Below are 13,554 nucleotides of genomic sequence, written 5' to 3'. Positions count from 1 at the left end.
ATAAAGCAACATTCTACCACCACTTCGACCACCCTGAGTTCTTTAACGGCCGCTGAAATCGCGCACAACACGGGTGCCTTGCGTTTCGCCTCCGTCGAAACACTGCCGTCGTTGCCGGGATCGAACCCGCGTCCTCAGATTTAGAGTCGATCCACAGTGATGGGGCTTCTAAAAATTAGGGCAATATAAATCAAGCGTTCGCTCTTAAAAAAAAAAAATAATTGCAACAACTCGTTCACTTCTAGCGTCTGGCACATTACGTACACTGATTTGGCTTTCTGTGATATTGTAAGCAAGAAGAGGCACTTAGCTGCGGACGGATGAATTCTCGAATAATATATTGCGGTGTATTCATACCGCCTATCCTGTAACTATATTATCTCTTTCGCGGCAAGCCTCGCGATCACATATTGCATAAGCACGAACCTTTGTAAGGCACGGCAACTGAATCGAATACCGCAAAGGCATTTTGGGACAGTGTCCGAGGAAATTAATTGACTGCAACGTTTACAGCCTCCTGTTTACAATGAGCACACGCTCCGACGGAAGTCGTTAACCAGTTCCATGATATGATTCAAAAGCTTTATTTTGCCTCCAATTTAAACGGAGTTTATGTATGACAACAAGCAGTTTAACAAGTGTAAAACAAATTCTTGCATATAAAATTTGCTTAAAATGGTCATTTTGACCGCGCAGTTTCATTTAAACTGCTTTCACGTTTTGGCACTTCGCGCATAAGTGTTCTAGTTAAAGAGCAGTCGGGATGCATTGTGCTGAATACTGTCTGTCTTTACATAGGAGGTAGTAATCTTCAATGTTTTTACTTCTTTTTCAGAGCTGCAAGACGCCGAACTGGAGGCAAGAAAGCCAGTCATGGAGCGCGCGGAGGCCAGTTGCCTCGATTTGCAAAGCTTGGCACAACACGGAGCCAGTCATGGGTCGCTGCCAGCGGCCGCTTTTTCCTCCTACTCAAGCAAGAACATTTCCGTGGCGAACAGTAGCAGCAACCACAGCGTCCACGACACCTCCTCGGACGACGGCAGTGGGCCCATCTCCCCGCGGATTCAGCGTTCCTCTCTGCGCCACCCCAGCGCGTACCACGAGGACCGATCATCGGGAAACTCTCTAGTCATTGTGGATCCTCTCGAAGGCTCTCGACCAAAGATCTGGTCTTTGGCGCAAACTGCCACGTCTGACAGCCCCCCGGGTATGCGCCGGTCGCCGGGCCCGCCCCTCAACGATCGCTACGGATTTCAACAGAGGCTAGTCAGCGAAAGCAACGCAGGGGCGTCCGCTGCCACGAGCGGCTATTATCGCGATCTACACACTGATCCAAGCTTCATGTCGACGACGCAGCCTCTCCATGCGCCACTTGGCCATCAAAGTGCCAAGCAGCCCGCTACGTGGATCAACGGACATTCGCCCATGGCTCCTTCGTCAGCCTCCTCAACCGGCCACACCGACGTGCTCAACCTAACGCCGGAGGGGTCGCCGACTTCTTATGTTCTGGGCCGCCAGAGCATGGGTTGCATATCTCCGCAGCCGCCTCAGTCGGCGTTGTCCTCAGTCGGGAGGAGATTCGCCTTAGCGGAGGAGAAAGAGCCGGCGGCAGCGCGTCACGAGCAGTGTTTAGTGAAGCCCGAAGGCAATGTTTACGAGCCGACCGCGCACGATATGGCCGTCGGTGAGGGCGCGAACTTTTGCCGGCGTCAGCAGCAGGCCTTGATGTCGCTCCAAGGGAGCTGTCTTACGGAAGCCGTCACGTCTGCAGCCCTGGCTGCTTCGCGGCTTCCAGTACACTCATCTTACATGGCCCCCGGGGATAAAATAGAAAAAGGTAAGGAGGCCCCAGTAATTTCCTCTCAGCATCTTTTCGCTTTACATGAGAAATCATTTCGAGTATTAGAAAGTAAATGCCACATTGTAGGGTTCTACTTCCTAGTTCTTAGATATTTCACGTATGGAAGTTAGCTGTTGTAGGTGTTCTGAATACTGTGCTGATGCATGACTCCCTATACAGGTCTGATATCAGCTGATGTGCTGGGTACGGAGTTAGCTGTACATAATATAACTATAGCCAGCGACACAATCATGCATCAATGATAATTGACAGCAGTGTAGGTAGAATGCAATCAATATTTATGCCTTATCGCAAAAATCTCGATGCCAATAAGCAGGCCGAAATCTTGCGTACGATAGTCCCAGTTTGGCAAGTTGTCTTCCAATCCTTGTTAATCGCTACGTTGTTGCAGTCAGACCCTTTGCTTAGCGTGAGAGCTCGGTAGGTGATTTAGACCAAACAACGGAAAACACGCGCTACAGCGCAGTCGGAATTTATCATAGGCAAAAAGATTACTACATGAAGTATTCAGTTCACATATACTCCAATATTGCGCACGCATTGTTTCATATTATTGCAGCCCATCTTAACTGTTGTATTTGCTACATGTAGAGAGCATTTTATGATGTTGTTTGTTACTTCATTTCGCATGCTTCATAACTGCTAACGCCCATTTTCTTTAATGAATCATCCAATAAACTGCATTCACAGCAAGCTTGCGGGCAAAATTTGTGTCGATATACAGGAAAAAAACATCGCAAGAAAAATATGTCCTACGTCTCATGGGTGTTTACTGTAACAGATGCTTACTTTTTTTTCCGGCTTGAGTATACGCTATCTTTTGATATCATGATCGCGTCCTTGTTTAAGTTTTTCTGTAAGAAGCAAGTCACGAAGTGTATTTGGAATACCAATTAACATCCCTTTAAAAACACGCTTTAAATTAGCTCATCTTCGATAAAGTTAAGCACTTTCACCCCTATAATACCCTTCAAGTGTATTAACTAGCGAAATTCTTTTCACCAACCCTCAGTAGATAGTAAGTAGGCTATCTCAGAGCTTGTTAATTAATAAACTGCACTTTCGAAGTTCCGCTTCGTTCCCATGCGTTATCCGCTCGTAGGATCATGATGAGACCGCAGCAGCCCCGCGGAGAAAAGTAGCTGCCCGAAGGGGAGCGCGAGACTTCACTCCATTTTGTACCTGCACTTTTCTCGAACCTGCAGACAGGCTGAAAGTTTGCAAAGCGTTTGGCTGCCTGGGCTAAAAGCCTGTCTGGCGACTGCCGTGTGAGGGGCCAGCTTTCCAGCGCGCCGAGAGGGATCGGCCGGCGGGACACGCGCTGAAGAAGCAGCGGGCGCAAAGTGATCTCCTCGGGGACCCAAACACAAACTTTGTCTCCGAGGGCAGCCTTTTTTCCGGCAGCCAGCTTTCCCCGGCGCACTCAATTAAGGCGTCAGGCAGGTTACCCGGAAACCCATGCGCCGAGGGGAGCGGCACGCCGAGGGCGGACCAACCGAGCGCGGGCGGCAAAAACACGCGCCGCCAGCGGCTTTTTCGCGAGAGCGTGGCGCAGCGCGAGCTTCATTTAAATATTCAGAAGGAGCCTCCTGATGGGGCTCCATTAATGGGGGCGGAGCCTGCAAATTAACGTCGGCTGACTTCCCCCTTCTTGCCACCGCACCGCTGCCGCTGCTCCCTTCGGAGGCCGAGTTCTACTGATACTCCGCTATTGAAGAGTGCTGCGCTGGGTAGCGCGGCTCATAAGCGTGACTGACATCAAAGGCGGGATATAGCTTTTATGTGCCTAATGACAGCGAAGAGAAACGCTACGCCGCGCCAACCCCAAAGCATCAATTAGGGTTACCGGCGTGCGGCGCTCAAACTCTTTCAAGGGGGGCACCATTACGCAAGCTACGTACGCTGCAAGCGCAACCCAGGCAACCCATGAACTGGTCACGTCACTTGGGCCAACGCCGTCGGCAAGACAGCGTCGGGTGCCTCGCTTCGTGCTGTATTAGCGTGCGCCGTAACATGTCTTTGGTGCCCAACTATATGCGTTCATCGTGTTTACCCCGTCGTAAGAATGATGTCCAGCTGCGCGCTGCTATTAAGTAGCATGTGTAATATGGCACTAAGAGCTTTCTTCACAGCTCTAAATCATTAGTAACATAGACAAGAGATTTCTGATAGTAAAGTGCGCTCAGGTTAAAGTGTCACAAATACTCAGCCCCTCTGCGCTCCAGCTGTTCGCAGCACCTATCAGCAAGAAGAGCAGGCTTAGAGAGCAATACACATATAGACATTTCATAGAGAAGTGTCTTCTTGCCTCCACTTCCTCCGGTATGTACATTCCGGCACCCTCCCGTGTCCTCACAGGCCCGCGTCCCCGTGTCCCCATCAGCACCGCTTGTGCGATTGCACGCACGCTGTTGTTGGAAAAGCTTTATTACAAATAGAATAAAAACGTTAGCAGGTGGGTCATACGCCCGGGTCTCCATTGGCGCTTATGACCTTATTGAACCTATCCAGCACCAAGTTCTAAAGTGCAAAGACGACGCTCGTTAAGGCACCTCTCATTGCGCGGATCAGGGGTTAAGAATTCAAATTTAGATCTTTGTTTTGTTTCATTTTTTGTCACTCATGTCAGATTAAGAATGCCCGTTGCATTCGTCAAGGGTCAATTTAAAGTGGGCGCAGAACCATCTAGATAATCGGCTTAAGCAACCTGCAGAATTCTGGAACGATACGTAAACAGTTGTGCATCGCAGCAATTGCTCGAGAAAAATCTCGGCGCATATCGCGCTACAAAGAAAATGATAAAACCGCATCTCGCGACAACGGGCATGGACAAGATTGTTCCGTGCACTACAACTGTGATAAGGCCGCGGTCTGGCGGCTGATGAAAACGACAACAAATACGACAACCTTCCTCTTGAGCGATAACGGTAAGCTGCTAGTGATGACCTGCGAGTGTACATGCTAAATGCTCTCCCTCCCAATCTTTTTCGCATAGTTATTTCTCCTTTGTGGTCCGGCAGTTAGAACACCTTTGTTTTTGGAATGCGGGCAGTTTGGTGCGTATGCTGCACGGTACCAAGTGTGAATGAGGCATGGTGTTATTGCTCATTTTGGTTTGTATTCTACGAAAGATGTGCTTGTCGTATTTACTTATAAGCAGACGTGACAGAATTTGTATCGCTCGGCAGTCGCTAACAATCCTATCATATGTAATCAGTGGTGTCATACACTGAAAGTTTCGACATTTTGTTGCAAGAGTTCTTGAGCCTAATTTTTTTTTTTCACATATTTCATAACTGCGTCATAATGACCAATATATCCACAGATCCTCCCTCCCAGGCTTGTAGTTTTTTTGCTATTAATTTTCAGAAACGCGCTTCTTTCATTTTCTATGCCAGTCTCAATCACTGGTCTTGAGCGCAGCACGTATTTCAGAAGCAGAATGTTCGTACGCAGCGGTAGCTTAAGACCATTTCTATTATTTATGCTCACACAATTATTTTTCAATATTCCACCGTTGCCACTTGACAGTTAAATACGCACCCTATTGGTTTTCTATGGCAGCCTTAATTACTCGTGTGCGATCGATTAAGTCTAGAAGCAGTGCCATGTTTCGGAAGCTTAGACCATTTCTGTCAATGTGTTCATTTAAAGTATCTCACAATGTTCCACAGTTGCCTCACAATTATTTTCAAAAAAGCAACCCATTGCTTCCTTATGGCAGCTTTAACTGGTCAGTGCGAGAGCAGTCAAAATTTGAAGCGAATTTCGTCCACGCATCTGAAGCTTAAATAATTCTCCTAAACATAAGCGTATCTCACAATACGCAACTGCCTCAAAAACAAAAGCTGTGCCAGAATCTTTGACTTGAGCACAACAGTTTTTACTGAGAGCAGCCTTGATTTCATTTTTCATTCGTGTTTGTGGCACTGGTACTTAGTAAGCTAAAATACGACTCAGAATTCTGTAGTGGGATCCCGCAATGGACGCTGCGGATAATCGGAGGCATGTGTGGCGAACCTCCTTCTATCTGCCGCAGTCAACATTGTCCCGCTAGCAGATCCGAGAGGATTATTTATGACAATCAGTCGACGCTAAAGGCCGCAAGGGAGAGGTCTTCTAAAGAGCAAAAGCCGCTTTTTTCTTGAGTTGTATCCGACAATAGCAGGCACAAGCATGCAGACGAGCTGCTTTTTCTTTTTTTTTTTCTTTTCGTGGATCTGCGGCGCGTTTCAGCAAAAAGGAAGGTCCTGTTTAAGCAGCATTTAAAAATATTCTATTCGATTCATATGCGTGTTTTTTTACGGCACTGCGATGCCCGTAGTTGCTGGCGTTAAAGGACAGGCAAGCCGTGTAATCCTTAGTAAGCTGGTTAACAAAATGTACTGGTTCACATTCTGTGGACTCCGGCCAGTCACAGTGTTGTAACTAGCAATATGCACCTATAGGCGTCATGAAACGTCGTATCAGTGTTTTTAGTTTGAAAAACAATGCTTTATTTATTGTTATGTCGTTAGCAGTGTTTGCAGTTTGGCTGGCCGAAGTTGGAAATGGGCTTACAAGGGGGGGAAGCTGCCGCCTTTTTCTACATATATGTATATGTTACTGAGGCGCAGTGCTCTCTCTCTCCGTGTCCTGTGTGTGAGATTCAAGTTCCAACACTGCAGAAATTCCTTGAAGCACGGAACAGAAAACAGTTACCCTACCTTTCGAAATTTAAAAATAAAACAAATTGCGCCTTTAGAGAGTTTTAACGCCACGGGGACGTACTATAGCACGAATTTATATATAGGGGACCACAGCCGGGCGCCTATTGCGTATGCGCAGTTGCAGGTGCGCATTCCGACATCACCTCTCGCTCAAGCGGGCCAGCAGCGAGTTGTCGCCCGGCAGTACTGAACGTCTCCATTTTGTCCTCTCCAATTTGTTAAGCTGAAGGTCTCTAAACGTTAGACTACAGATTACGAAGTTAGTAATCAGTAGCTATGCGTTCATAATTATGTCGACAGTGTTAACGTGTATGTGCGTATAATTAATCGCGGCGACGCACTTACATTTAGAGTTTAAAAGTTGTAAAGTAGTTGCATTTTGTTATTGAGTTTACTATACTCAGCATGTTCTGCCCATTTTCAACACTCTGCTGCAGTTGCATTCTACAGTTCAAAATAGGCTACCATTTTGCGTCTAAATGCACTTTTAAATATTACCGAAGATACTTTCAGGGTACACCCAGTATAAACAACTGGTCACATAGCCGGTGGCGTCACCTGCACTGACCCCCAGACTGATAGAAATTAATTGGAGTTACTTTATGTTAGTGCGGTCAAAGATTTTCTCATCATATCGCTGAAAATGTTACTAATTTAGCAACGTTACAAAATTAAACGCCTGCATCTGATCCGATGCACAAAAAAAAAAAAAAAGGCGCTTGAAAAAGACTTGCGAAAACAGTTAGGTTAGCAGTACGCAGAGAGAGCAATTACTCCTGAGGGCAGTGACAGCTAAAGACTCAGAATAAAAAAAAAAAATGCCATACTCTGATCCCACATACATAAATCAGGGAAATAACGTTGAACTAGGTTCCACGTCTCTCTTGTTCTTTGTGTTCAAGAAGATAAAAAGAAATGGCATATTTTTGAAATGCTATCAGCTGTACCGTTTATGAATCCACATTTGATCGAAATGAATGCTTACCACATAGGATTAACACTGTACAAGACACCTGCACATCACATGCCGTCGCAAACGCATGGACATGTTGGCTAACATATTAGAATCATAGTAATCACGAGGGCTCCAGTGGCTTTATGAATGGAACATAAACGCGAATGTCATACTGTCTCTATGATCCTTGGAAGCTACAACCTTTAGTACAATGACCATGCCTTCCAGTTTGATAATTTTCGATATAATTTCAAGCGTATGCGGAAGATGATTATCTTGTGTTGTCGGTTTATCCTTTTAATCATAAAAAGCCATGAGGTTTTTTTTTTTTTTAATATGACCCAGCTTTCAGGTCAAGTTGGCTTTCATGACTTCCGAATTATTTGGGAGATAATTATATGGCAAGACTGTAATTAAAACCAGAAAAATATGAGCTCTTAACGAGAGCCCACTGTTGACTTTTATAAACCAGAAATCAACGGGTCTTTGCTGAGCGAAGAACGCATGCGCATAGCCACTCTGGGTTGCTTTTATGCTTTTATGCTTTCATTTAGCATCAGCGCGCAGCTGAATGTATATCAATGCTTATTCTTTTGGTGTATTGTTGTGCAGCTACAGGTAAAGTTGGATCTCCGCACCTGCAAGCTGCAGGTCTTGCCGGTGGGAACTCAAACCCTTGCATGTCCAACAGTACAGCGTTCAAGCCTGTTTCGAAGAGGTGAGTGCGTATATAGGGTGTGCATGTGTCATAAGTGATCAAAAAATTGTGGTCGTTCACAAACGTTAACGCGAATAATAGCAGGATAACCCAAAAACACGCGGTATCGCTGGACTAAAACTAATGTAGTAAGGCGAAATATGACCAGAATATAGGGACAGTTTTAGAAGGACACCCCCTGCGGCTTCGGGGTAAGTTGCAGTAAAAGCGAAAAACTTCATTAGCTATTTGATCGAGAGTTTTCGCAAAGAAACCTTGTTTTTTTTTCGGCTCAAGAGATAGTGCATACAGAGAAAAAGAAAACAAAAATGCTTGCGTTTATTCTTTCAAGGCCGGTATCGAGGGAGAGCGCGCTTCTCTTATGGCCTCTCCAATGGGGTCTGTTTCCACCGCCCGCCGCGCCTCGGTGGGGTCGACACCGCCCCATTGCTGCTCCTCCGCTACAGCCGTTCACGCGCAAGGGAAACACGCGCTCGCTTTCAGTTTCGCCCGCGTCAATTGCGACCGGCAGGTCCTGACATTTCGCCCCTTATGGTTTATACAAAGGCCGTAATCAGCATCGAACATTTATCGTGTACGAGGAATAAAACAGTCTACAATCCGCTCACGCGGGCGCGCCTTCGTCAGTGCGGCCGTGCACGGTCGAATGAAGCTTCGGGTACACTTCAACATATTTACCCCTAAGTTTTGTACAAAAATAAATTTACCAGGCTATGCAATGGGCCTTTGAATATTTAAAGCAGGTGTACGTACCGCGACCTGACGTGAGTGCACGGTGGACTGTTGAGTGGAGATTCTGTCAACCGCGACCGTTTTCGTTTAGATCAGAAGAGGCACCGGAAAAAATTGATTGCGCGCCTCAGATTCAGAATAAAGAACAAAAATTTACTCATATAGTAAAAATTTCACTTCTCTAGTGGAGTGGGCTGTTCTAGCTTGGTTCAAAACATATCAGTCGGCTGAAAGACCGAAGATGTATATGCAGTCTCACGACTACTTTTAATCAAGGAAATGGGCACAAACAGTTAAGCAGAATTGAAAAGAGTGGCAAATAAAAAAATTGTCCTTCAAAGTTACACATTGCACTACATATTCATAAATTCATCAAAATGCGACCTGCGTCTAGGAAATTCAGTCTCAAAATCTTCCTGCACGGCTTTTGCACATAAGGAGTTGGCCTCTCGGTCTTCTCTGTCACTTTCCTGGTATAATTAATTGAGAAGAAGAATTCTGAGAAATTTTTCAAATATCAAAGAAGCGGACCTAATAACATAGCTGTTGTCAATTCCGTTTGGGCAACTCAGTGTTGAATTCTGAAATGCTGACAATCAGGATCTTAAGTACTTCGAGAACATTTGTGTGTAGTAGGTGCATGGCAGGTTCTTCAAAAAAAAAAAAAAAAACTTGACCAATAGGGCAGCAACAAGTTCTGGTTTCGGATAATGCAGTCCACTAGAATATTGTCCTCGTAGAAGAGCGTACTACATGGGGCTGCTTCTTTCTCTAGTTTCAAGAAAAATAGCGCAAGCGTCACCCAAAGTTGATTAACTAAACGATATATCCAGCGATGTAAGGTAAACCGGAATATGTGACAGTCGGAAATGGGATGGTAGGAGATGCCATCACTTCCTTCAGTGCCTTGATTTTGCTCTCAGATGAAACGTCCGTCTTGACAATGTAGTCATGTGCCGCTAGCTGTTACGGCCCTCGCGTCTAGCATATGTCGTTCCATTCCGCACGTAAACCTTACTTTCCCGAAGAGAGCCTCAATGGATCGCTATATAGGGCTTGAAATGCGTCTTCAGTGAGAGTGTCCTTCTTTAACGCTTTAGAAGTTTCTTGCATACTTTTGATATAGCAGGTGATCTCATTTGTAAGTCACTGCATCGAGTATCACGTTCATCATTTTTTAGCCTCTTTTTACCACTTCGAGCAAGGTGGTGTCTGAATATCAAACCATTTTTGATTGTTTTCATAATAAGCTTAATATCATGTAAAAATGTTATTAAAACAATGTTTATTTGCAAAATTAAAAAGTTTATAATACCACACATTGGCTAATATATGAGTTGTAATGACATTTAAAACTCAACCCTACAACATTTACTTTGACTGTTATACTAATACTTTATATCATACAAGTATTTTGCAATTTACCTTACATTTTTATGAAATTATTTTCATCTTCGGTGCTACATGGATGGTTTCGCATCTAGCGCTGAAAGACGGTTTTGCTGTTGCAGACGAGTTGCTGTCATGTTAGCCTTGAAGAAGCTTCGATTTCATCACTGCTCATTCAGTTTTTTTTTTTTTTTTTTTTTGGTTCCTATTCTTTTACAGGCTTGGGAAAAATTCGTATTAAAATGGACAAAAGTAGCTACCATGCCGCAATGTATGTCATGCTTGTCGAACGTTTGCTGAACGACAGTGTTTTTTATATCCGTTCACGTGTGTAGTGCGTTGACGACATGCCGCTGCAGCATCTACCTTCTCTGTTCTTTCATTTCGGGGCTGCACTCACCACGAAACTCGCGAGTGACAGCGCGAAACCAGGCAAAAGCCACCCGCCGCCGCTGAAGCAGACGGGGAGCGAACAGTGAGCAGGTCGGTCGCGCCCCTTGCGGCGGCGGAGAGCGTAACTCAAGGAGAAACGTTCCCATTGTTCCCGCGGCGATTGAGAAGGCCGTAAGAGAGAGCGCGCGCTCTTCCTCGAGACCGGCCATGTTTCTTTGCACTTTTTTCTTTTTCTTTTTGTTTCCTATCTCTCGGTAATTTATTTCATTTTTTTCTCCGTTATATGCTATGTGTTGGCTTCAAGTGTTCGTCAAACTGTCATGTGCCGTGTTCAAGCGGCTCCAAAATTTCCATATATATATATATATATATATATATATATATATATATATATATATATATATATATATATATATATATATATATATATATATATATATATATATATATATATATATATATATATATATATATATATATATATATATATATATATATATATATATATATATATATATATATATTATTTAATTTTTTTTATTTTATGGCTTCCCTGTTCCGTCAGCGTTTGCTGGCATGCGCACTTTCAAAATGAAAAGTGGCTTTGCGCCCCATTGATCAAGTTGAAATTACTTCCTCTTGACTGTTCTTGGCGGTTACACTGCAAGTGGGACTATGCCGTCCTCATCATGGTTCAGGCGCGGCCGCCGCAGCTCGGATCTGTAATCTCCACTATCTCACCCCATGCTCTTAGCCAAAGCGCCTGGCATTCTAACCTACCCCTGGGCAGTGCGGACTGCAATGTGCAGGGCTCCCGTGAATGTCTGGAATGACATCGAGCATCTACAGCTGCTCTACAGGTCCCCACGCATTAGAACTAACTATGGCGCTTATTCATTTACATATAGTACAATCACTTATTAAACGCGCTACCGGAACACATTATAAGGATAACTACCAACAATTTTCTAAGGAGTTAAAGCAGTACATATTGTCAATATTTTCAACGTTTCATTTTTAATGACTGAATAACTTCTCATTCTTCTAGCCAGGCATTGTTTATTTATTTAATTTTTTTTTTGCTTTTGCGTGATTGCTTTTGTGACTGTTAATCATATGAACCCCTACCACAACTCTTGCTCAAATCAAATCAAATCAAATCAACTTTATTCAGCATTTTTCTCCTCAGGAACAGGAAAACTCTTGCTCGTTTCTGGGGTTCTGCCTGTGTAGCCAATAGAATGTATTTAACTAGTATTATTGATTCCTTGATTGATTGATTGATTGATTGATTGATTGACTGACTGACTGACTGACGGACTGTCTGATTGATTGATTGATTGATTAATTGATTTACAAATTACCTTATTTTCTTTGCAGTGACGTCAAATCTATCTGACAAGAACAAAGCGGTACGACGAACACCTTCTGGCTCCAAGAGGACTTTAAGACCAGCGTTCCTCAAGAGAGCTTCTAGAAGCACATGTGCGCTGTGTAGTGCCACAGGCTTTCAGACGCTTCTGAGGCCTTCTCGGTGTGTGTGCGCGGTGAAACGAATCGGCGCTGCTCTGCAAGTGCACAAGCTTAAAATGCTTCCGGCTGACCTGTGCTGCGACGTGCGCCGCTGCCGGCCCAGTCTCCTGGGGCAGTGCGCGAGAAGTGTTTGAGCGGCATCCATCCCATTGTTTGTCGCCGACTCGCCGTGCTAGTGTTGCGACTGTTTTGTTCTCTGTTTTCCGACCCCTACCGCTAGAACGATAACGGGTGTGTCCAGGTGAACGAAATGAATCCTTTCCGCGCTTGGTGTGCAGTGCGCCCCATCACGTGCCCTACTAGCAGCGGTGAAACTCACAACTGGTGCACGAACGAAAAAGCAAACAATGCTGCAGATTAAGCTGGGACAGCTCTGCTTGGCGTTGTGCCCACCCACGCTGGCAGCCCGCAGTGAACGTTGAACGCCGATTTGAGACAAGTGTGATACGACGCCTGCTTGAATTTTTCTCGAGCCTTTGTACGCGTCTGTTTATATTGTTTCATGGTTGTTATTTTTTTGCTCTTGTGACTCGGAACACATCACATGCTACAGGCTGAATCAGTCATCCACGTACACTGCGGAAAAAAAAAAAAAAAGCCACAAAGAAATCAGAAGCTTACCGTTGTTTGTTTATTTGTTTCAAGCTCTTGCGTTTTTATTTCTCTAAATGATTGGTGACTGCGTAGCTGCAAATGCTTCACGTTGAACTTTCACGCAAAAAATCAACAAACCACTGGCGATCACAAAAGAAGGCATATATAAGACCGCTTTTTAAGTATATATAACGTTGCTTCTCGTGTTCAAAGTTGACGTCTTTTGTGTAGGTCTAGCGTTTTGTACATAATATACATACCTACCGGTCGTATTGGACGTAATACGCTTTATGTACATACATGTATTTGCGGGTGGTTGCTGTAAACAAACGTGCTGTGTATTGCACAAATGCTCTCACCTTCCGTGTTACTTTTTATTGTTTTAACCGGACTTTCGAATGAAAGGGCATTAGTGAATGAAGTCTGCCCGCAAGTGTCCAGTGGCGCCAACGTTTCGACTGGGATGACAGCGTAAGATAGGTCTCACAGTAGATGAAAGCCGATGTGTTTTCCTTTATCGTGCATGGCACAGAAGCAGCTTGCAAGGGCTCAACGTCGAGACTACCTGTACTCCTTGCACATTCAAGTGAGGCAACGGAAATCTTTGTTGGGTCAGTGTAAGCACAATATGTTGCGGCTCAAGAGCATTAGTGCTTAACATTGGAAGAAA

The 13,554-nt window shown here is 44.6% G+C and overlaps 1 protein-coding gene across 1 annotated transcript in view; it reads left to right on the top strand.

The window, feature by feature from the left end:
- LOC146205357 (uncharacterized) overlaps positions 1 to 12,156 on the top strand; it is a 71,719-nt gene extending 59,563 nt beyond the window's left edge. Inside the window, exons 6-8 of the mRNA XM_084606980.1 lie at positions 836 to 1,837; positions 8,144 to 8,243; positions 12,138 to 12,156. Coding sequence (XP_084463106.1) covers positions 836 to 1,837; positions 8,144 to 8,243; positions 12,138 to 12,156 — 1,121 coding nt within the window. The remainder of the gene's footprint in view (positions 1 to 835; positions 1,838 to 8,143; positions 8,244 to 12,137) is intronic.
- Positions 12,157 to 13,554: the final 1,398 nt, after the last annotated feature.

This window comes from Amblyomma maculatum, chromosome 1 (assembly GCF_055883805.1).
Source record: "Amblyomma maculatum isolate TAMU_Amacu chromosome 1, ASM5588380v1, whole genome shotgun sequence".
In the NCBI taxonomy this organism is placed as follows: domain Eukaryota; kingdom Metazoa; phylum Arthropoda; class Arachnida; order Ixodida; family Ixodidae; genus Amblyomma; species Amblyomma maculatum.
The sequence above is the reverse complement of the archived record's forward strand: the minus strand, read 5'-3'. Positions and strand labels throughout refer to the sequence as shown.